The sequence below is a fragment of the Tursiops truncatus genome, chromosome 9 (assembly GCF_011762595.2).
Source record: "Tursiops truncatus isolate mTurTru1 chromosome 9, mTurTru1.mat.Y, whole genome shotgun sequence".
In the NCBI taxonomy this organism is placed as follows: domain Eukaryota; kingdom Metazoa; phylum Chordata; class Mammalia; order Artiodactyla; family Delphinidae; genus Tursiops; species Tursiops truncatus.
Window position 1 is genome coordinate 103,758,350 of NC_047042.1, and position 24,807 is coordinate 103,783,156.

Genomic DNA, 24,807 nt, shown 5'->3' on the forward strand with positions numbered 1-24,807 from the left:
CACTTGCCCTCTAAGCAGCAACTTGCACGTCAGCAATCTTCCTCCTTCTCTGATTATTCTCCCAGACTCCATCACTAGCTTCCCTTTTCCTGCCAGCCTTTAAACATTATTCTTCTCTATGATTTCTGAGCGGAGCCAGAAATCTATTCTCATTCCACAAGCTCTTTATAGTTAACCTCATCTGCTCCCAGCGTTTGAACCACCAACCCCCAGAAATCCCCAGACCACCATTTGAGAACCACTGGTTTAGGGTATTAGCAAGAGTGAGTGAAATAATGGGCCATGAAACCTAAGTGGATTGGGAGAAAATTGAACCCAAGTGATGGATAGGAGTGGACATGCCAATCAACTGAGGTTCCTGGTAGAGAAGCAGCTGCAATAAAAGTACTTGACCAAGGAAGCTGGAAGAATACAAAGTTGTGACTAAAGCATGTTTTAGGATTTTTTAAATTAGTAATTAAAGGTGGAGAAGAGTAGTTTCAGGAGTTCCAGGGAGTTTGTGCAGAAGTGGTAGCTGAGAAGGCATGAAAGTTAACGGACAAACGGAAATCAAGGAACCAAAATGCATGGCATGGGATGGAAAAGACTAATGGAAAGCAATCCATCTAAGAGTAGAAGGCTAACAATTATAAAAACAAGTGTAAGTATTACTAATTTGGAAATAAGAGCTACCCACTATGAAAATAAACATACAACTAAACCAGACTGGAACAACAACACAAAAATCACAGAACTAGTTAGGCCATTTTTCTAGTTCCAAAGACGGGGGGTAGGAGCAGGTGTGCTCCTTCTCTACATGAGCACGTCGGTATCAGAGAGACACACCCATGGGGATAGTAAAACGAAAACAAGCATAATGATGCCTCCTATTCTCCTACATTCAGTGGAGGCAAAAGGAAATTCCTAACGAAAAAAAGAAGGAAGTCATTCCAGCTCGCCACCACTAAAGGTGAGGTACAGCTGATAAAAAGGGATACGATGGGCTCTCACGGTTCTCTGAAAAGACTGAGCTTTTCTCTCCTGGTCAGGGGAAGAACAAGGCTACCAGAGACCATAAGCAGAAGCACAGGGTGCATGTCCTCTGTGCCAGCTGACCCAAAGCAGGTGCTTCAGCCCTCACTGGGGGCCACACGGCTTTAGTCCTGATGCTGATCAAGAATGGCCAGGCACTTGGGAGCTAAGTTACCCAGTCACAAGTAACCTAATAAAGGTATTTCTAAAGTTTGCTTTACACCATTTCACTCTTTAGAAAGACCCACTTCAGTACCTGTTTTTGGTAACCAAACAAAATCCAAAGAGGATTTTCACTTTTACCAAAAAAGGGCGAAAAGCGAAAATCTCATTCAGCTCAGTGTGTTTTGCAGCAAGCGTTACAGAGGCAGCGCCCACCCCAGCAGTGAGAGCGGCCCGCCAAGCTCCTCCCCGGAACCACACTCAGCATCTCAGCATCAAGCTGCTACAGCTGTGAACCGTATCGGTGAGCACCTGTGCTTCATCTCGATTGATTTTGTGTATCTGTGAGCAAGACGGGTCCTAAAGTAACTGCTTCTCTACTTTGTGCCATTTCAGCTCAGGAAAGGTTTCCTAGGACGCTCTACTTTCAGAGGTCGGAAAAAACCTATAATATATCTAAAATATGCTGTTAAAAGCAAATATTCTTAAATCCCAGTATAAGATTTAAACCTAAATTCAAACTAGTACCTTATAATCAAACTGTATAAGTGTAAGCTTTTCACTTAAGGCTGATGGGCTTCAGCTAGTTTAAGATGACCACGGGGAGTAAATATCATAAGAGTGATGGGTACAAATGGCCTAAGGAAAGCTACCAGTGACACATTTCTAACAAAATCCTGGGAGAGGACAAGTAAACTATAACTGAGCCAATAATCTCACTCCACAGCAGAGCCAATAACCCTGGCTTTATTTTAAAATTGCTAAATCAAAAATGTGAGATGTTGAGTATCCTTTAAAGTTACAAGTGAACCACAAAATAACTAAAATTAAAATTATAATTCTTTCAAATTACCCTAAGAGCCAGACTATGTAGTAAAACACAAGAAAACACAAATAGGGCTTCCCTGGTGGCGCTGTGGTTGAGAATCTGCCTGCCAACGCAGGACACGGGTTCGAGCCCTGGTCTGGGAAGATCCCACATGCCGCGGAGCAACTGGGCCCATGAGCCATAATTACTGAGCCTGCGCGTCTGGAGCCTGTGCTCCGCAACAAGAGAGGCCGCGATAGTGAGAGGCCCGCGCACCGCGATGAAGTGGCCCCTGCCTGCCACAACTAGAGAAAGCCCTCACACAGAAACGAAGACCCAACACAGCCATAAATAAATAAATAAATAAATTTTAAAAAGAAAACACAGTTACAAAAATAAGATAATAAACTAAAGATGAAACATATTAAAATCATAATTGTAAATAAAACTGTCAAAAGAAAACTCTCACAGACTAAGATATAGCTAAAATGAAGTGGCTTGGGACGGCTGAAAGCAAAGGGATAAAGACATACCAAGCAGATGCTAACAACAAAGAAAGTTAGGCTGTCACATTTTTTTTTTCCTCTCAGACAAGGCTGAATTTAAGACAAAAAGTGCTAAGACAAATTGGGGCCCTTTGTGAACAATGGTATAATCCACAATGAGGAAATAATCTTTATGCACCAAAAACACAGAACCAAATGACACTTTTTAAAACTGAATATGCAAGGAAAAATAAAACACTACTTTAGCTGAAAGAATTTAATTCACCATGAATGAAAAAGTAAACCCAAACCAAATACATAATTATAAATGTGAATTTCTTAAGTATTAGGAATGCTCTAATAAATAAATGTTACCATGCTGAATGCTCTATACACCTATGTGCCCCACATTCTGCCACCCACTGCCCCAGCCCCTCATAACCACTAATCCATCTTCTGTTTCTAGGGATTTGCCTATTCTGGATATTTCATATAAAGGAATCATACAGTATCTGACATTTTGTGTCTGGCTTCTTTCACTTAGCATGTTTTCAAGGTTCATCCATGTTGCAGCATGTATAAAAACATCATTCCTCCACACTTTTTATAGAAAAATAAAAATTTGATTAAAAGCACACTGAATTCTTGTTGCTAGTAGCTATAAGCATTCCTTTCAGATATACTTGCATATGTACACAAGGATATATATATATATATACACACACACATATAAAGATGTTCATTGTTTTACTGTTTGTAATTGCAACATACCACCTTTCAAAAGAGAAAAGACAAAATTACCAGTGCTCTATTTCCACAATTAATTTGAATACAAAACACATGCTGATATCCACTCTCCTAAGAGTTACTAGCACTATCACAATAAATTGCCCCGTGTCTTTCAACTTGTGCTTCAATAAAGGAAAAAGAATATTTCCTTGCAAAAAAATAACACTGAGACCTTTAACAAGGGGTAAATAGTCCATCTTTCAAGACTAACACAGCAAATTTCTAGTTCATTAATTTCATCTACAATATTACACTTTATTACTTGTTCTTGAGATTTTTCAGACTCCATGACTTGCAATTTTTTACAAGGCAAGTCACCAGCAAAAAGTTCTTTAAATTCCTTCTGAAACCCACTCCAGAAAAACATAAAAGAAGAACAGCTTTATTTGCGAGGAGCAGGCATCAGAGCCAGTTGTCACTCACCCTTTGTCCTTCGGGCTCTTTCATCCCAATCACAACCATTCTACCCACTTAGCCTCCCTCCTTCTGAATCCCCACAAACTCCTACTTCACAAATTTAGCACAGCAATGATTTCTACTGAATGTTTCATGTAAATAAAACTTGTCCCCTAAACTATGTATTACATACAATATACTTTAGGTATATCGGAGGTACTAACACAAATAGGAATAATCTTGTACATCTCTTGAATCCTGCTGAGTGCCTAGATAAATAATTTTAAAACAAACTGAGTAAATCACACACCCTTCCCACTGCTGGTTCCTTAGCCTCAGTCAGGTATGATCAGGGCAAAGGGAAGACACTTAGAACTGGATAAAAGGTGGAAGTTTAGATTAGACTGGACTCAATTTTTCAACATGTGAAAGTGACTATAAAGCTATAAGATAAGCCCCAAGTTGTCATGAGGGGTAAGGTACAAAGATGCAACAAAGCATCCTTGCAAGCAGCAGTGGGAGAAAATTAAGCTGCTTTATAACTATTTCCTATCAAGTTTACCCACGCAATAAACACTTAAGTACTGACCTCTTAATGATATTAAAGATGGAAGATCTTCCATGAAGATGGAAGATCTTGCCATTAATTTAGATCTCTGATTTTTTAAATCAGAGTATGTAGTTTTCCTCATATAGATTTGAACATATTTTGTTAGATTTACACCTAAGCATTTGGGGGTGGGGGTGTGTTAATGTAAATGGCGCTGTTTTTTTAATTTCAAATTCCAAGTTTTCATTGCTCATATACAGGAAAGCAATTGACTATTGTTTATTAATTTGTATCTTGAAACCCTGCTGTAATCTCTTATTAGTCCCAGCAGGTTTTTGTTGTTACTGACTCCCTGGCGTGTCACCTGAAAACAAAAAGTTTTGTTTTTTGTTTTTGTTTTTGGCCATGCTGTGCAGCTTGCAGGATCCTAGTTCCCCGACCAGGGACTGAACCCGGGTCCCGGCAGTGAAAACACCAAGTCCTAACCACTGGACCACCAGGAAATTCCCCAGTTTTTTTTCTTTATTCCCAATCTATATACCTATTATCTCCTTTTCTTTTGTTAATGCCTCAGCTAGGACTTCCAGTGATGCTGAAAAGGAGTGGTAAGAGGGGACATCCATGCCTTGTTCCTGATCCTAGTGGGAAAGCTTCTAGTTTCTCCCCATTAAGTATGATGTTAGCTATAGATATTCTGTGGATGTCCTTTACCAAGTTGAGGAAGCTCCCCTCTATTTCTAGTTTACTGAGAGTTTTTATCAGGAATGGATGCTGAATTTTGCCAACTGCTTTTTCTGCATCTACTGATAGGATCTTATGATATTTCTTCTTTAGTCTGTTGATGTGATGGACTACATTAAGTGATTTTTGTATAATTCTTTTTATACACTGTTGGAATTAATTTGCTAATATTTTCTTGCAGAATTTGTGCATCTATGCCCATGAGCAATATCAGTCTGTAGTTTTCTTTTATTGCAATGTCTTTGTCTGTTTAGTAGTAGGGTCATACTAGCCTCATAGAAGAAGTTAGGAAGTAGTCCCTCTTCTTCTATTGTCTGTAAGAGACTGCAGATAATTGATATCACTTCTTCCTTAAATATGTGTTAGAATTCACCAGCCAAACAATCTGGCACTGGTTTTTGGAAGGTTAACTGCTGATTCAAGTTCTTTAGTAGATACAGACCTCCTCAAATTATCTGCTTTTCCTTGTGTGAGCTTTGATAAATTGTATCTTTGAAGGAATTTGTTCATTTCATCTAAGTTTTCAAATTTGTGGGCACAGAATTGTTCATAATATTCCTTTAGTAACTTTTTAATGCCCATGGAATCAGTAGCAATGGCCTCTCCTTCATTTCCGGTATTAGTAATGTGTTTTCCCTCTGTTTTTCTTAGCCTAGCAAGAGGTTTATCATTCTTACTGATATTCTCAAAGAACAAGCTTTTGGTTTTGCGGACTTTTAAAATTTATTTCCTGCTTTCAGTTTCATTGCTTTTTGCTCCATTTCTTATTATCACTTCTCCTTTGCTTACTTTTAAATGACTTTGCTCTTCTTTTTCTAGTTTTCTAAGGTAGAAGCTTAGATTAGTGATTTTAGACCTGTCTTCTTTTTTAATATATCCATTCAATGCTACAAATTTCTCCCTAAGCACTGCTTTTGCTACATCCCACCAAATTTTGATAAACTGTGTTTTCATTTTCATTTAAAAATATTTTTAAATTTCTCTTGAGACTTTTTCTTTGACCCATGTGTTATTTAGAAGTGTACTATTTAATCTCCAATTACTTTGGAGCTTCCCAGCTATATTTCTGTTACTAATCTGTAATTTAACTCAACTCTGGTATGAGAACAGACATTGTATGATTTCTATCCTTTTAAGTTTAAGTGTTTTATGGCCTAGAAGGTAGTCCATCTTGGTGAATGTTCCATGCAAGCTTGAGAAGAATGCACACTGTGCTGTTGTTGGATGAAGGAGTCTGTAAATGTCAATTAGATCCAGTTGACTGATGGTGTTATTTAGTTCAAATATATATATATATATATATATATATATATAGCCAATTAACAATAGAGGGTGTGTTGCAGTCTCCAGCTATATCAGTGGAGTCATCCATTTCTTTTGGCAGTTCAGTTTTTGCCTGATGTATTTTGATGCTCTGTTGTTAGGTACATACACATTAAGGATTGCTATGCCTTCTTAGAAAGCTGACCCTTTATCATTATATATTGCTCCTTTTAGCCCTGACAGTCTTCCTTGCTCTGCAGTCCACCTTGTCTGAAATTAACACAGATACTCCAGCTCTCTCTTGATCAGTGTTAGCACGGTATATCTTTCTGTGTCCCTTTACTTTTAATATATCTGTATCTTTACATTTATTCGATTTCTTATAGACAACATATAGTTGGGGTTTTTAATCCACTCTGACCATCTGTCTTTTAATTGATTTATTTAGACCATTCACATTTAAAGTGATCATTGATACTGTTGTTTTAATATTTATCATAGTTTTAACTATTTTCTATTCACTGACCTTGTTCTTTGTTTCCATTTTTGTCTTTCAGTCCTTTTCTGCCATCTCTGGTTTTAACTGAGCATTTTATATAATTCTATGTTCTCTCCTCTCTTAGCATATCAACTACACTTCTTTTTAAATTTTTTATCGGTTGCCCTAGAGTTTACAATTTACATTTACAACTACTCTAAATCTACTTTCAAACAATACTATACAGCTTCATAGGTAGTGCAGATACCTTACAGCAGAGTTTTCCCAATTCCTTCCTCCTGTCCCTATAACATTACTGTCATTCATTTCACTTATCCACAAGCTAATCACTGGAAACACTGGCGCTATTACTTTCAATAAACTGTTACCTGTTGGATCAAGAGTAAAAGATTTTATTTACCCTTAGTTGATTCCTCTCTAATACTCTTCCTTTCTTTATGTAAATCTGAGTTTCTCACCTAAATAATGTCCATCTCTCGGAAGAACTTCTGTTAAAATTTCTTGTCAAGCAGGTCTATTAGCAACAACTTCCCTTAACTTTTGTTTGTACTGCATAGCATAGGGAATTATATTCAATATCTTTGAATAACCTGTAATGGAAAAGAATCTGAAAAAGGATAGATAGATAGATAGATATAACTGAACCACTTAGCTGTACACCTGAAACTAATACAACATTATAAACTAACTATACTTAAATTTAAAAAATGGTCAAAAAAAATTTTTTTTTAATTTTAAAAAAGAGCTCAATTTAAAAATGGACAGGGACTTCCCAAGTGGTGCAGTGGTTAAGAATCCACCTGCCAATTCAGAGGACATGGGTTCGAGCCCTGGTCCGGGAAGATCCCACATGCCACGGAGCAGCTAAGCCCGTGTGCCACAACTACTAAGCCTGTGTTCTAGAGCCTGCGAGCCACAACTACTCAGCCCGTGTGCCACAGCTACTGAAGCCCGCACACCTAGAGCCCGTGCTCCGCAACAAGAGAGGCCACCACAATGAGAAGCCTGTGCACTGCAACGAAGAGTAGCCCCCGCTCGCTGCAACTAGAGAAAGCCCGTGCACAGCAACAAAGACCCAACACAGCCAAATAAATAAATTTTAAAAAATAAATAAAATAAAATAAAAAATAAAAATGGATAAAGCATCTGAATAGGCACATTCCCCCAAAGAACATATACAAATGGCCAATAAGGATACAGAAAGATGTCTAACATCATTAGTCATCAGGGAAATACAAATCAAAAGCACAACGAGGGCTTCCCTGGTGGCGCAGTGGTTGAGAGTCCGCCTGCCGATGCAGGGGACACCGGTTCATGCCCCGGTCTGGGAAGATCCCACATGTCGCGGAGCAGCTGGGCCCGTGAGCCATGGCTGCTGAGCCTGCACGTCCAGAGCCTGTGCTCCGCAACGGAAGAGGCCACAGCAGCGAGAGGCCCGCGTACCGCAAAAAAAAAAAAAAAAAAAAAAGCACAACGAGATAATACATAATACTCACCAGGATGGCTATAATTAAAAATCAAAAAGACCATTAATGACAAGTGTTGAAGAGAATATGGAGAAACTGGAACTCTCATGTTGGTGGTACAAATGTGAAATGGTGCCATGATTCTGGAAAATAGTTTATCAGTTCCTCAAAATATTAAACACAGAGTTATCAGCATATGACCTAGCAATTCCACCCAAGAGAAATAAAAAGATATGTCCACACAAAAACTTGTACACAAATGTTCACAGCAACACTTTTCATAAGAGCCAAAAAGTGGAAACAACCTGAAGCTCCATCAACTAAAGAATGAATAACTAAAACATGGCACATCCATACGACAGAATATTATTTGACCATAAAAAAGAATGGACTATTGATGCATGCTACAACATGATGAGCCTTGAAAACATCATGCTAATTGAAAGAAGCTAGACACCAAAAAAAACCACATATTGCATGATTCAATTAATATGAAATATCCAGAGCAGGCAAAGGTAGATTAGTGGTTGTCTAGAACTGGAAGGAGGAGAATTTGGGGGTAAATGGGGAATGAACTGCTAAAGGGTATAATATTTCTTTTTAAGATAATAAAAATGTTCTATCATTAGATTGTGGTGATGGCTGCACGATTCATGTATATACTAAAAATCACCGAAATGGGTAAACTGTATCATATGTGAATTATATCTCAATAAAACTTTAAAAACCAGTTGAGTTGGTTTTGTGCAGCATTCCCATTGTTCTGACAAGAACAAAATACACATACATGCATGAACTACTAAATGTACATTGTACAATTTCAGTGATTTCATATGAGTCAAATGCTCTTAACATTTGCATTTAAAACTTGTATTGCACCATATCAAGATGAATGGTAAAATTCATGGTAATAGGACTTCCTTGGTGGTGTAGTGGTTAAGAATCCGCCTGCCAATGCAGGGCACATGGGTTCAACCCCTGGTCCCGGAAGATCCCATACGCTGCGGAACAACTAAGCCCATGCGCCACAATTACTGAGCCTGTGCTCTAGAGACCTTGAGCCACAACTACTGAAGCCCGCGCACCTAGAGCCTATGCTCCGCAACAAGAGAAGCCACCGCAGTGAGAAGCCCACTCGCTGCAACTAGAGAAAGCCCGAGTGCAGCAACGAAGACCCAACGCAGCCAAAAATAATTAATAAAAAATAAATTTCCAAAAAAAAATTCAGGCTAATTTTTTTACTTAAAACAACATTGAATAGCATGTAAAAAAATATGACAAGTTGGTAAAAAACCACTGAATAAAGGAAAATGCTTTATATTTTAGTACCTTTAATTGCATTTTCTTCCTGCTTTTCAAACAAAGGACCCGTATTTTCATTTTGCACTGGGCCCCAAAAAATTTTGCACTGGGCTAGCCCTGGAACAAATCTGAAAACCACTGCACGGAACTTCCTGGAGAGCAAGGACAGAATATGAATATGAAGAAAAAAGTTCCCATCACCTTGCTCTTTTAACAACTAGACATTAAGTTAACAAAGCTACATCAAGTGCTCTTGGTAACTAGTAGAACACTGAAACTAGTTCAAAAATCATCTATTCTTGAACAAGCTTAACCAAAGTCCACAGAAACAACAAATCCCATATGATCAGGTGTTCAGCACTGTGCCAAGCACCTTCCTAACACTGTCTCATGTAATTCTCACTGAGGTAGGTGTTGTAATTCCCAGTTTTGTAGACAAGGAAAGTAAGATTCCGAGAGATTAAGCAACTTCCCCAATACCACACAGCTAGTTGGCAGCCGAGATATGACTGGAGCCTACTCTGCCCCAATCCAGAGCCAACAAATCTGCCTCCATGTTCTGCTTCCAGTACTGCAGTGCAGTAGGGAGAAACACAGGCTCTCAATAGAGCCTAATGGTTAAAACTGGGGTTCTGAAAGAGTATTAGACGAGGGAAAGCAACAGTTATAGGCCTCAATAATACATCTGATATTAAAATATACAACATCAATCCCATAAAATCACCATCTCATGAATTACCATGCTGGTGAAACAAACAGTTTGCAGTCCTAGATGCCCAGCTTTTTGTAAAATTCCTTATTTAGTTATGGTGCTCTATGAAAGATACACAGTAAATTTGAGAAGAACTAAAATAATGTTAGATAAATGACTTCTTAAGGTCAAAAACTCCTACTTTAAGGGATATGTGGAATGTTCCTGAAACCCAAGCCCCCAAAAAGATACACATGTAGAAAAACTTTTAATTAAACATCAGAATAACTTTAAAAATTCCTATCTTGAGAGTCTATGGCCCACACAGCTAAAGCACTATGAGTTTTATCATGAGTCCTGCCGCAAAGAGCCACAAAGGAAAAAAAATATTGTATTCCCTCTCCAACTTTAAGTTCCCCTCATGCAATTTCAAGTTTACACAAATTTGTTTCTACAAACCTTTTCAAAAGCCAAGAAATTCTGGCATCCCCAAAGTCCTGGTGGAGATGGGTCAGCAATGGAAAAACAGGTCAAGTAGGAAGACAGAGAGGAATGGTTTTTACAAAGACACCTCGGACGGCACCCCACCACAGTCTTTGAGGGCAGTAGGAAGACAAGCACATAAAAGGTAACAAGTGCTCTGACACGGAGTCCTCAAGGGCAGAGCTAGGGTTCTATGCCCAGTGACTGGAAAAGGTCACCCAAAGCCTCTCCCACCTCCAGCACACAGTTCTTCAGTGCCAGTGGAATGACAGCGAGGAGCAGGGTCTCAGGAGCTAAAAACTCCAAGTCAAAAAGCAGAAAGACACTAAACATCTGGACAGAGTGAGAGCCATAAAGAAATACTTCTCGGAATACATACTATTCAAAATAATCCAAAATGCATTTACAAGAATTCCATTGATATTCTAGGGAAGTGGATCCTGAAAGATTCTAACACACAAAGGATGATAGATATTAGCAGCGTAAAATTAGAATTTTTTATCTTTATTTGGTGTCCTTTCTGAGTTGTTTTAAGTGTTAAAACATTTATAAGGGATTTCAAAAAGAAATTCTGAACTTTATTCCCTCATGTCTCTTTTTTGCTATAACGCCATAAGTTCCCTGAATTATCTTACTACCAAGGTTTTCAGGAAATTGACCTGTAATATTATATTTACATATAATCTTCAAAGCCCTAGCATTATCATGAGTGAACACCTACAAATATCTACTACAGACACTGTGGAGAATAAAACAAAAACATATGGCTCTCAAAGGATTTATACTCTATCCTACTGCATAATTTTGGCTTGGATACAAAAGGAAGACTAACACTAAAAATCATGCTGAAAGGATATGACATTCTTTGGATGCCTACATATCTCAGGAAATATACTTCCAATTGCCACTTAAGAAGGAAAAGAATAGGGAAAAAGGAAAAATCATCTCACGTATATAATGAGGAATGCCTCAGTCCCCTTTAACCTCAAGTACAGAACTAGAAACAGGTGATGTATACCCACAAGGAGCACATCACAGGCCAAAGCTGCTACAACCAATTACCACAAACTTAGTGACTTAACACAAATTTATTACCTCATAGTTCTGGAGGTCAAAAATCCAACACGGGTTTCACTGTGCTACAAGCAAGGTATCAGCAGGGCTAGTTTCTTCTGGAGACTCTAACGGAAAATCCACGTCCTTGTCTTTCCCAGACTCTGGAGGCTACCCACATTCCTTGACTTGTGGCTCCTTCCTCCACCCGCAAAGTGCATCACTCCAACCTCTGGTTGTCATCACATCTTCTCAAACTCTGACCCTCCTGACTCCCTCTTATAAGGACCCTTGTAATTGCACTCACCCAAATAATCCAGGATAATCTTCCCCTTAACATAATTACATCTGCAAAGCACTTCTGCCACCTAAGATAACATATTCACAGGCTCCAGAGAATACCACGTGGACATCGTTATGGGCCACTGTACCGCCTACCAAGGGAAATTGATTTAACCCACGTTCAGCAAACTCAAATACAAAGAATCCTCTATACCTCTATCCCATTCTTCTTTGTTCACCAATACTGTAAAATCATCTCCATATATATTGGCTATTGGATTTATATCTACTACACCATCCACTCTACGATTTTATGACCACAATGAGAAAGGGAAAAGCATCCCCTGCATCTGGGAGCTGGCCTGCTACTATCAATAGGCCTTGAAGCAACCTTCAAACTGGCTAGCAACTCACAGCCAGGTACTCACAGCTAGGTCTTGATGATTCTCCCGTCGAAAATAAACAACTTCAGAGAACATTAACATCAGAGAAGGCCACTCTATGACCATAATGGATAAAGAATAAGACCACTCTGTAGTCATGCCTCAACAAAGATGAGAAACATGGACACTGTCCAAATCATAGAAATGACCAAACATTTCCCCACACTGGCTAGTAAGAATGACTTACATCTTTACCAATTACAGTTTTAGCCTCACTCAAATCTTTCTCCTTCAAGATAAGATCTATTAAGATACCCAGTCATAGAATTATCTCTGCTTCCTAACAGCATCCAATACAGATCAAAGCCCCACTTCACTTCCATTAACTCTTCCCACCTAACACAAGCCCAAATCCTATTTTAAAAAGTTGTTTTCTAATACTCTCTTACTGAGATGCCTCACAGTTCCCCATGGTATGCATTTTCCCTCACTGTAACATGCAATAAACCTGACTTATCCAACTACAAGTGTGTTCCTGGCGGTCTTTGGCTGAAGAACAATGACAAAGGTCAGGAAAGACTATGGATCCCCAGACAACTGAATTCCAAATTTATGTACAACATTGGTGATTGGCTCAATCTTCTGCCCAACCCCTATTCTCAAGACAAAAGGACTAAAGTTTTAAGCTCTAGCACAAGGAGTAAACCATGGAGGTGAGGGCAAGACCGTGGTAGGAAAAGGCAGGTAACCTCACCTAAGGAAGCAGCAGGTGGAGGATGATTCCTGGCACCCCCATTTTTCCCCACTCCTATTTAGCCAAAAGGGAGCCAAAAAAATGGCAGGGTCCTAAAACCTCTACTGTTGTAATAGTCCCAGTCAACCCTAGAATTGTCCCCAAATACATTACAGCCCAGTGAGGGAGTTTTGTCCACAACTAGGATAAGGAAGAATTTAGATTATGCAGCCAGACCCCAAGGCTCCCAGCCAGCGAGCTTCATAGGCTCTCCTTGGTCCTTTCATCAGCCTTACAGTAAGCCAACTCTCCATTTTATGTAACTGACCTAGTTGGATGCACTGAACCCTGTCATGGTGGAGGTTTAAACCTTATAGGCTGTAAACAGAGTACAGGCTGTGGGATGAGCCTGCCTGGATTCAAACTGCGGCTCTATCGCACGCTGTGACAGATGCTGTGAAGTACCTACTTCACTGGGTTGTTATCTTCAAATAAGATAACCTGGTCAGTACTCGATAAGTGTTATTTCTTATTAATTTAGTGAAGGGATTATGGAGACTTTTTAGTACAGTCGTGTATTAATCTGTGATCATTTTAACTATACTGGTGAAAGTGGCATCAATGTAAGATAACCACTTTGAAGATATCTAAATAAATGTATCCAAAGAACAGATGTACTGAAAGACAAATGTTGCTGTGCAACTATGGCAGCATAAGAAATAGGTACATATAAATTACTGTCAATGTTTCAGCTCTCCTGATGGGTATTAATAAGCTAGTCAATGCTTTAGAATCCTGAGTGATGGTTCATGTGTGTATATTGTTTAAAAACAGGTTAATCAAAAGCAGGTCACAGACAAACAAATGAAAAGTTTGTGTGTGAACCAAGGATTAAAAATAATCCAATTTTGTGCACCTGAAGTACAAAAGGAAAAGTAAAAAAGACAGCAAAAGGAAATGGATCGTTACATTTAGTTGATAGTAGGAGCTAAATGTAATCATTATAGTAACTGACAAGAGAACTCTGAGATATTCATAATATTAAAGAGGAAGTAAAATTATTACATGAGCATTTAAAAGTTAAACACTGTACCACATACAAAAATTAACTCAAAACAGATCAAAGACCTCATAAATGTAAGTTAAAACTACACAACTCTTAGAAGAAAACATAAGGAAAAATCTTCATGACATTGAATTTAGCAATGATTTCTTGGATATAACACCAAAAACACAAGCAACAATGACAAAAAATACATAAATTGGACTAAATCAAAATTTAAAGTTTTAGTCCACCAAAGAACACTATAAATAGATTTAAAAAAAGCAACCCACAGAATGGGAGAAAATATTTTCAAATCACAAAGGAATTAACATCCAGAATATATAAAGAACTCTTAAAACTCAACAACAAAACAACCCAATTCAAAAATGGGCAAAGGCCTTAGATAGACATTTCCTCAAAGAAAATATACAAATGTCCAAAAGCACATGAAACAATGCTCAATGTCACTAATCATCAGGGAAACACAAATCAAAACCATAATGAGCTACCACTGCACACCCACTAGGGTAACTATTATTGTTAAAAAAAACAGAAAACAACATGTGTTGGTGAAGATATGGAGAAACTGAAACCCTGGCACATGACTGTTGGGAATGTAAAATGGACCAGCCACTGTGGAAAACATGGCAGCTTCTCAAAAACTTAAACATAGGATTACCATGTGATCCAACAATTCCAATTCTGGGTCTATACCTAAAAGAATTGAAAGCAAGGTCTGGAACAAATATTCATTCATTCATTCATTTGAATATTCAAACATGTTCATAGCAGCATTATTCACAGTAGCCAGAAAACAACCCAAATGTCCACGGACGGATGAATGGATAAGCAAAACATGGTATATACACACAACAGAATATTATCCAGCCTTAAAAAGGAAGGAAATTCTGACACATGCTTCAACATGGATGAAACTTGACAGCATTATGCTAAGTGAAATAAGCCAGACACAAAAGGACAAATATTGTATGACTCTACTTACATGAAATACCTGGACCAAAAAGTTCCCTTGGTTTTTAAGTAAAAATAAAAGACATATTTTTCATTTTCACCAAGAACTTTATTGAACAACATATTCACCATTTTGTTCCACTACCTTCTGCCATTTTTCAGGCAACTTCATAATTCCATCTTCTTAAAACTTTTTTATCTTTTTGAGCAAAGAACTTTTCCAGATGCCTTTTACAGTCTTCCAGAGAATTGAAATTTTTTCCATTAAGAGAATTTTGTAAAGACCAAAATAAATGGAAATCCGAAAGTGCAATGTCTGGTGAATACGGAGGATGAATCAGAACTTCCCAGCCAAGCTAACAGTTTTTGCCTGGTCATCAAAGAAACATGCAGTCTTGCGCTATCCTGATGGAATTATGTGTTTTCTGTTGACTAATTCTGGATGCTTTTCGACGAGTGCTACTTTCACTTGGTATAACTGGGAGCAGTACTTGTTGGAATTAACCATTTGGTTTTCCAGGAGGAGCTCATAATAGAGGACTCCCATCCAATCCCACCATATACACAACATCACCTTCTTTGGATGAAGACCAGCCTTTGGTGTGGCTGGTGGTGGTTCATTTTGCTTGCCCCACCATCTCTTCTGTTCCAGATTATTGCACAGTACCCACTTTTCATTGACAGTCACAATTTGTTTTAAAAATGGAACGTTTTCGTTATGTTTAAGTAGAGAATCGCATGCAGAAGTACAGTCAAGAAGGTTTTTTTCACTTAACTTACGTGGAACCCAAACATCAAAGCGATCAACATAACCCAGCTGGTACAAATGATTTTCAGTGCTTGATTTGGATATTTTGAGTACGTCGGCTATCTCTCACGGGGTAAAAGGTTGATTGTTCTCAATTAATGTCTCGATTTGATTGCTATCAACTTCAACTGGGCTACCAGACTGTGGAGCATCGTCCAGCGAGAAATCTCCAGCACGAAACTTCACAAACCAATTTTGACATATTTGATCAGTCACAGCACCTTCTTCATACACTACACAAATCTTTTTTTGGGTTTCAGGTGCAGTTTTACCTTTCTTGAAACAATAAAGCATAATATGACAAAAATGTTGCTTTTTTCCTTCCATCTTCAATATTAAAATGGCTACACAAAAATTCACCAATTTTGATAAGTTTTTTTTAAATGCACGCTGATATGACAGCTGTCACAATACAATCTAACAAAATTGTTTCGAATGAAGTTAAAGACAACTAAGCACTAGTAGAGCCTTCTTGCGGAAAAAAAGAAAAAAAAACCGAACAAACTTTTTGGCCAAGCCAATAAAATTTAGAGAGATAGAAAGTAGAGTGGTGGTTACTAGAAGGAGAGAGGAACGGGGAGTTACTGACCAAAGGAGACAGTTTCAGTTTGGAATGACGAAAAAGTTCTGGAGATGGATAGTGGTGATGGTCGCACAACAATGCAAATGTACTTCATGTCACTGGAATAAACACTTTAAAATGGTAAATTGAAGGTTACATATATTTTATCTTTTAGGCAAAACCAAAAAGAGTTGAATAATTAAAAGAACTGAGACCATGGCAATCAGAAAAGAAAAAGAAATAACAAGAATCCGAACTGGAAAACAAGTAAAACTGTCACTGTTTACAGATGACATGGTACTACACACAGAAAATCATAAAAATGCTGCCAGAAAACTACTAGAGCTCATCACTGAATTTAGTAAAGTTGCAGGATACAAAATTAACACACAGAAATCTCCTGCATTCCTAAAAACAAAAGATCAGAAAGAGAAATTAGGGAAACAATCCCATTTACCATCACATCAAAAAGAATAAAATACCTAGGAATAAACCTACCTAAGAAGGCAAAAGACCTGTACTCTGAAAACTATAAGATGCTGATGAAAGAAATCGAAGATGACACAGATGGATAGACATACCGTGTCCTTGGATTGGAAGAATCAATACTGTCAAAATGACTATTCTACCCAAGGCAATCTATAGATTCAATGCAATCCCTATCAAATTACCAATGGCATTTTTCACAGAACTGGAACAAAAAAAAATTTTAATTTGTATGGAAACATAAAAGACCCCAAATAGCCAAAGCAATCCTGAGAAAGAAAAATGGAGTTGGAGGAGTCAGGCCCCCTAACTTCAGATTATACTACAAAGCTACAGTAATCACAACAGTATGGTACTGGCACAGAAAAACAGAAATACAGATCAATGGAACAGGACTGAAAGCCCAGGAGTAAACCCACGCACCTATCGTCAATTAATCTACGACAAAGGAGGCAAGAATATACGGTGGAGAAAAAACAACCTCTTCAATAAGTGGTGCTGGGAAAATTGGACAGCTACATGTAAAAGAATGAAATTAGAATATTCTCTAACACCATACACAAACCTAAATGTAAGGCCAGATACTATAAAACTGTTAGAAGAAAACACAGGCAGAATACTCTGACATAAATTGCAGCAATATCTGGGATTTCCCTGGTGGTGCAGTTGATAAGACTCCACGCTCCCAATGCAGGGGGCCTGGGTTCGATCTCTGGTCCGGGAACTAGATCCCACATGCATGCCACAACTAAGAGTTCGCATGCCACAACTGGGGAGCCGGAGAGCCGCAACTAAGGAGCCCACGTGCTGCAACTAAGGAGCCAGCAAGCCGCAACTAAGGAATCCACCTGCTGCAACTAAGACCCAGCACAACCAAATAAATATTTTTAAAAATAATAATAATAAATTGCAGCCATATCTTTTTGGATCCACCTCCTAGAGTAACGAAAATAAAAACAAAAATAAACAAATGAGACGTAATTAAACTTAAAAGCTTATGCACAGCAAAGGAAACCATAAACAAAACAAAAAGAGAACCCACAGAATGGGAGAAAATATTTGCAAATGAAGCAACCGACAACAGATTAATCTCCAAAATATACAAACATCTTATGCAGCTCTATACCACAAAAACAAACAACCCAATCAAAAAAGTGGACAGAAGGGGCTTCCCTGGTGGCGCAGTGGTTGAGAGTCCACCTGCCGATGCAGGGCATGCAGGTTCGTGCCCCAGTCTGGGAAAATCCCACTTGCCGCGGAGCGGCTGGGCCCATGAGCCATGGCCGCTGAGCCTGCGCGTCTGGAGCCTGTGCTCCGCAACGGGAGAGGCCACAACAGTGAGAGGCCCGCGTACCGCCAAAAAAAAAAAAAAAAAAAAAAAAGGACAGAAGATCTCAACAGACATTTCTCCCAAGAAGACATACAGGTGGCCAAAAAGCACATGAAAAGATGCTCAACATCACTAATTATTAGAGAAATGCATATCAAAACTACAATGAGGTATCACCTCACATTGGTCAGAATGGCCATCATCAAAAAGTCTAGGAACGACAAATGCTGGAGAGGATGTGGAGAAAAGGGAACTCTCTTGCCCTGTTGGTGGGAATGTAAATTGGTACAAGCACTATGGAGAACAGTATGGAGGTTCCTTAAAAAACTAAAAATATAACTACCATAGGACCCAGCAATCCCACTTCTGGGCGTGTATCCAGAGAAAACCATAGTTCAAAATGATACATGAACCCTAATATTCATTGCAGCACTATTTACAATAGCAAAGACATGGAAGCAACTTAGATGTCCATCAACAGAAAAATGGATAAATAAGATGTGGTACATATATACAATGGGATATTTTCTCAGCCATAAAAAAAGGAATGAAATAATGCCATTTGCAGCAACATGGATGGACCTAGAGATTATCACACTAAGTGAAGTCAGAGAAAAAGACAAATATCTTATGACATCACTTATATGTGGACTCTTTAAAAAAAATGATACAAATGAACTTATTTACAAAACAGAAACAGACTCACAGACTTCAAAAACAAACTTACCGTTACCAAAGGGGGGGGGCGCAGGAAGGATAAGTTAGAAGTTTGGGATTAACAAACACACACAAGTATATATAAAATAGATAATCAACAAAGACCTACTGTACAGCACAGGGAACTCTACTCAATACTCTGTAATAACCTATATGGGAAAAGCATCTGAAAAAGAATGGATATATGTATATGTATAAATGAGTCAATTTGCTGTATACCTGAAACTAGCAAAACATTGTAAATCGATGATAATATAAAATTTAAAATTTTTTTGAATTTGTTTAATTAAAAAAGTTAATAAATAAAAGAATTGGCAACAAGTCCTAGAGAAAAATCAAGCATTTATACTCACTCTAAATATAAATACTTTGAGGAAGGAAAGCCAAAGACTGCAAATTCACTAAGCTTGGTCACTGTCTGCACTAGTTCTGCAGAGGGCAGCGTATACCCACCACCCAAGGGTGCTGGTGCAGAAGTAGGGGTGAGGAGGAGCAGAACTAAGGAATTCTAGAATCAGTGCCAAAACTGAGTTGTTTCTAGGGTAGGAGACAAAAATAAAGCTCCTGGCTACTATAACGTGGGTCCCTTTCTCAATCCAAATAAGAGAACATCTGATTAATTTAAAATAAAGCCAAAAACAAACAGACCAATGAAACAGCATAGAATCAAAATTAAACCCCACAAATATACAGTTATACCTAATTTGTGACTAAGGTCATAAATGGTGCTGAAGCAATTGGACATCCATGTGAAAAAAATATATACGAATCCTACTTTACAACGTACACAAAAAATAAATTCCAGATGAACTGCAGGTTTAAATGAGAGGAGTAAATCAATAAACCATTTAGAGAAAAGCACAAGAGGACATCTTCCTTACCTTGGAGTAAGCAAAAATTTCTTAAACAGGACATAAAACATACCGATCATAAAAAAAAATTCTAATAAAGTGAACTATATTAAAATTAAGAATTTCTGCTCATTAGAAGATATCATTAAGCAAGTGAAAAAGCATCCCCAGAATGAAAAAAAGATTTACTATATATATACACACACACACGTATGCACATGTATACACATATATATACATATACATGACCAAAGTATCATATCCAGAAAACATAAACAACTCTGGCAAATCAATATTAAAAAGATAAACAAGGGACTTCCCCGTTGGTCCAGTGGTAGAGAATCTGCCTTCCAATGTAGAAGACGCGGATTCGATCCCTGGTGGGGGAACTAGGATCCCACATGCCGCGGGCCAACTAAGCCCGCGCGCCACAACTACTGAGCTCGCGTGGCGCAAACTACAGAGCCCACGCGCTCTCGAGCCCGTGAGCCACAACTAGAGAGAAGCCCGCGCGCCGCAACGAAAGACCCCGCGTGCGGCAACTACGACCCCGACGCAGCCAAAAAAAAATAAGGAAAATAAATAAATTAAATAAATTTGTTTTTAAAATAAGCAATTAAAAAAAAGTCTGTTACTTAGTTTTAAAAAATAAATAAGTTTAAAAGTGGGAAAAAGACCTGAAGACTCTTCACAAAAGATTTCCAAATGGCCAATACACATATGAAAAGGTGCTGAAATTCATTATCATCAGCAAAATGCAAATAAAGTCTTTTGTGCAACAAATACATGACACTTACCAGAATGGCTAAAATTTTTTAAAAAAAGAAAAAAAAAAACCAGAAAATACTAAGTGTCCTACAGATGGGAAGCAAATCACGCCTCTCTTACAGCGCTGGTGGGAGTGTAAATTGGTACAACCCACTTTGGCAAACTGTTTAAAAGTATCTACTAAAGATGAACAAACCCACAACCTATAACCTAGAGGTTCCATCCTTAGGTATGGACCTAACAAATGCGTCCACATGTTCACCAGAAGACATGTACAAGAATACCCGTAACCACAACCCGAAAATTACTGAAGTGCCCACCAACAGTGAAATAAACATAAATTGTGCTACAGTCACACAACTACAGCATTCGGGGTGAACTGCAACTACATACAACAGAGAGGAATTTCACAAACGCTGTTGAGTGAAGGAAATCGGACACAAAAGAGGGCATACTGTAAGGCTCCACTTACATAAAAGTTCAAAACTAAGCTAATCTACTAAAGCCAGGACAGTGCTTACTCTTGGTGGAGAGGAGAGCAACTGGACGGGGAAAAGGGATGGGCCTCTGAGATGCTAATACTAATTGTGTTTCACAGTCTGTGTTCAGAATTACACAGGTGTGTTTAAAGTGCTTCGAGCTGGGCATGTATCATGATGTACTTCTCTGTTTATTTTAGCTTCAATTTAAAACTTTAAACTAATACGCCGTAGCAGAATCCACCAGTCCAGAATTTATACCTCTTTATTCCAAGATATGACTTGGCAAAGTGATTCTCAATTTTCTAGATCAAGAACTACACAAACCAGGCAATTCCCAAAAACCAAGAGACTGACTGAATTTGAGAGAAGTTAGTTAGAAGAGGGGAGGAACAAACACAAATGCACAACATGTATATATTTTACATCGCTATGAAAACATAAACACACACAACGTGTTCGAGCGCCAGGAAAAGGTGAAAACATCAACGTAGACTCCTACGGCCGAGCCTGCTTCCCGACCCCTGCCAGCAGCACAGAAGAAACAGGGGACCAAGAAAGGATGACTTCCTTCAGAAGCTGCTTCCAGGGCACAGAGGACTTCTGCCCAGGCCCTCAATCCCACCCATCGCCGGCCTTCACACCCAAACGCAAGGTTTCGGGCTCAGCCCAAGAAGGGAGGAGGGCGACGGGTGAGGAGCGGAAAGGTGGGCGCTAACCCGGCCGAGGTGACTAGTCGGGCTGGGAGAGCGAGCCCGGCCACACCCCGGCGCCTGCGCGGGGCCACCCAGGTCCCGCCAGACACCCGCCCGCACACCTGTCTACCGTGCCAGGCCAGGGACGTGCCAGGCAACGGTGCGCGGGCCGCGGGACTGTCGTCCACCGCCTGGAGGGCCGACGCCGCCAACCCGGCCCGGGAAGAGCCCCGGGGGAGGAGGGCGCAGGCGGCCCCGAAGCACTCCCGGGGGCCGGACAGGTGACTCGACGGGACCGCGCCCAGGACTGAGAGCAGGTGGGCGCAGAGCGGGGGCCGGAGCCTGGGGGAGGGGCGCGGCGCGAGGCGGAGGGGCGAGGGCGGGGGCGGGGAAGCGGTACAGGGGGGACCGCGAGGGCCGCGAGGGGGAAGCGAAGGGGATGGGAGGGACAGGCGGGCGGCAGGCTGGGAGGGGGCGGGCGGAGGGCGCTCACCGTGGACTCTCGCACTTGGCTGTGGAAGTGCTGCTCCCGCGCCGACACCTCGTCCTGCCCTTCCATCCTCCTTCATGCCCGCCGCCACGCCGCCCGCGTCCGCGCACTCCACCGCACCATCGCCTGCCGGCCCGAGGGGCTGGACGGCCGCCCCGCCGGCCGGGACGGGAGCAGCCTGCCGCTGCACAGACCGCGACCAAGACACCGGGCGCTGCCCCAACCGCCGCCTCAGAAGAAGCCGCTCGGGCTGCTGAGGGCGGGCGCCGCGCGAGCCGGGGCGGGGAGGGGGGCGGGTCTTGACGTCAGAGGAAGGCGCCGCGCGTCAGAGGAGCGCGCCGCGACGCCTGAGGGGCCTGAGGCTGAGGGGCGGAGCCTTCCGGGCGGGGCTCGGGGGGCCACGCCCCCGGGGAGCGGAGGCCGGCGGGCGCAGGCGAAATTCCGCAGGGAGCGCGGTGAGGAGCTAGCTGTTGGGGTCGGGTCTCCGGGCGCGTACTCCCCCCGCCGGTGAGGGTGAACTAACGGAGGTGGGCGGGCCGGCGCGCCGGGTTAGCAGGCGTTTACCCTGTATGGCCGCAGCAGTCAGCGCCCTTCACCAGCACGAACCCCGCCTGCAGAGCCCTCGGCGGCATCCAGCAGGAGGCCTCCCGCGGGAACTGTCACTCCGCCAAAGTAAGTAAAAGGTCGGAAACTGGTTGTTTCTGGACGCGCTTTGGGCGGAAACCCGGGAAACCTGGCTTCTCTGGGTCTGATAAGCGGTTGGGCCGCCGCTGGTCTTGTGCTTCCCCACCTGGAAAATGTAGATAGCCCTGAACGTGAGGCCCATGCCAGATCCGCGGGCGGCCCAGTACTGGGGAGTTTACATGACCCTCCTGAGAGCCTCCACGGTCCGTTACTTTGGGGACGGCCAAACATGCCACATACAGTACATAAGTCCCCTACCTACACATGAGTTACGTTGGAGAGCATTAGCAAATCTAATTCGTTCGTTAAGTCCAAGAAGTTAGCCTAGGTAGCAACTAACAATTGGCTCTTTACCGCTGCTGTTACGCTTGCTTCCGGACATCCTGGGCTTGAAATAAAGGTACTGTAGTACTGTGCTCCATACAGTACTGTAGAGTACACAAAAGCACAACCACTTGTAGAGGATGCACGCACGTGACAATGTACGCCAGACACGTGAACTACCTTACCTGATTGGACGTTCCAACACACGCTCATATCTTTGAAAGTTCGCAACTTGAAGGTTCATATGTACGGGACTTACTGTAATTCACCCCTATTCTGCATTAAGTACTTTTTTGTTGTTTGCAATAAAAATGAATCTGAAGGAATATTTATCATTTTACTTTTGGATTTTGGGCGTATAAGCCACTTAAATTGCTATTGGCTGTGATGTTTGGCATCTCTGAGAATTCTTAGGAAGGGAGAAAATCTACAAATTGCTGTCAAATTATTTTTATGATATATGTTACTTTAGATTTTGAAGTGTCTTTTTGTGATTTTGAATTAAAACTTTTTTCACGACTCCACCTTTTTTTTTATGGCCCCTGAGAAGCTTGTAGGCCTCCACATACGGTGCCTATAATGCGTTATGCCAGAAAATGGCGGTGGGGACTTGGAGAACGTGAGGCTCGGTGGGGACTTGGAGAACGTGAGGCTTGCTCTGAGCCAGTACTGCTGCTGCCATAGGCTGATAAGAATACAGGAATGATTTTCAACTGGTTACATTCAGTGTTCATCTCTATTTTTTTGAAGTCCCTGAACCCTAAAGAACCTGGGAAAGATAAAGAAGTATCTGTTTTTCTGAACACCCAGCTTCTGAGAGCTGGGTTAAATACCTGCGTGAAGTGACCTGGATAATTTCTGGGGTAATCTCTCCAAATCAGAGGGTAATGAGATCTGATTTTAAGATGCGACATTTAGACACATATTCCAGAAAGTCAATAAATATGGCATTTCTGATCTTTCTAACCCAACGCTCCAGCCATCTAGACCTTTTTATTTTCTTTTATGCAGCTGTCTGTAAAGGTTCACTCACCTTTGATCTTAGTTGTTTCCCTGTGTTTGGTACTTACAACACTTAGCCCAGGGTAGTAGACCTCAAAAATGCCCACAAGCTCTTCCCTGTACACTCACCCCTTTGCCTTGTGGCTTTGCCCCTCCTCGCAGCAAGGAGTGGAGCCTATTTTCCACCCTTGAATCTGGGCCTGGACGTGTGACTTGCTTTGGCCAAAGGGACATTAGAAAATACGAAGCTGTTGAGAAGTGCTTGTGCGTTAGGGCTTGCCCCTTCTCACGACCCCTGGGCACCCTCCAACTGCCATTGTGTAAAATCGTCCCACCCAAGCTGGTAAGGGGTGTCCCAGTTAATCTCTGTCACCCCAGCTGACACCCTCTTTTCTGCATCCCCCTAAAACGTGAATTCCCCCAAAACACAGTTCTTCCCCTCTGCTGAAAGCACTGCAATGCAGTATTCTCATTACCTGTAGAAAAAATCAGACTCC

General features: G+C 40.8%; 1 protein-coding gene and 1 long non-coding RNA gene across 16 annotated transcripts in view; one reads left to right on the plus strand and one right to left on the minus strand.

The window, feature by feature from the left end:
• Positions 1–22,526, minus strand: part of LMBR1 (limb development membrane protein 1) — a 154,226-nt gene extending 131,700 nt beyond the window's left edge. For 3 of the 10 annotated variants that reach the window (XM_073810136.1, XM_019930257.3, XM_019930255.3), the window contains exon 1: positions 22,304–22,519. In XM_073810136.1, the coding sequence (XP_073666237.1) occupies positions 22,304–22,369 (66 nt within the window). In that variant the 5' untranslated portion in view covers positions 22,370–22,519. Of the gene's footprint in view, positions 1–22,303 lie in introns of all 10 variants that reach the window. The other 7 variants (XM_073810133.1, XM_073810132.1, XM_019930252.3 and 4 more) reach the window with 4 other exon arrangements.
• Positions 22,527–22,681: 155 nt separating this feature from the next.
• The window catches only part of LOC117313645 (uncharacterized), a 33,446-nt gene continuing 31,320 nt past the window's right edge, over positions 22,682–24,807 (plus strand). For 2 of the 6 annotated variants that reach the window (XR_012334166.1, XR_012334163.1), the window contains exon 1: positions 22,682–22,972. This is a non-coding gene — a long non-coding RNA (uncharacterized lncRNA). The remainder of the gene's footprint in view (positions 22,973–24,807) is intronic. The other 4 variants (XR_012334165.1, XR_012334167.1, XR_004528225.2 and 1 more) reach the window with 3 other exon arrangements.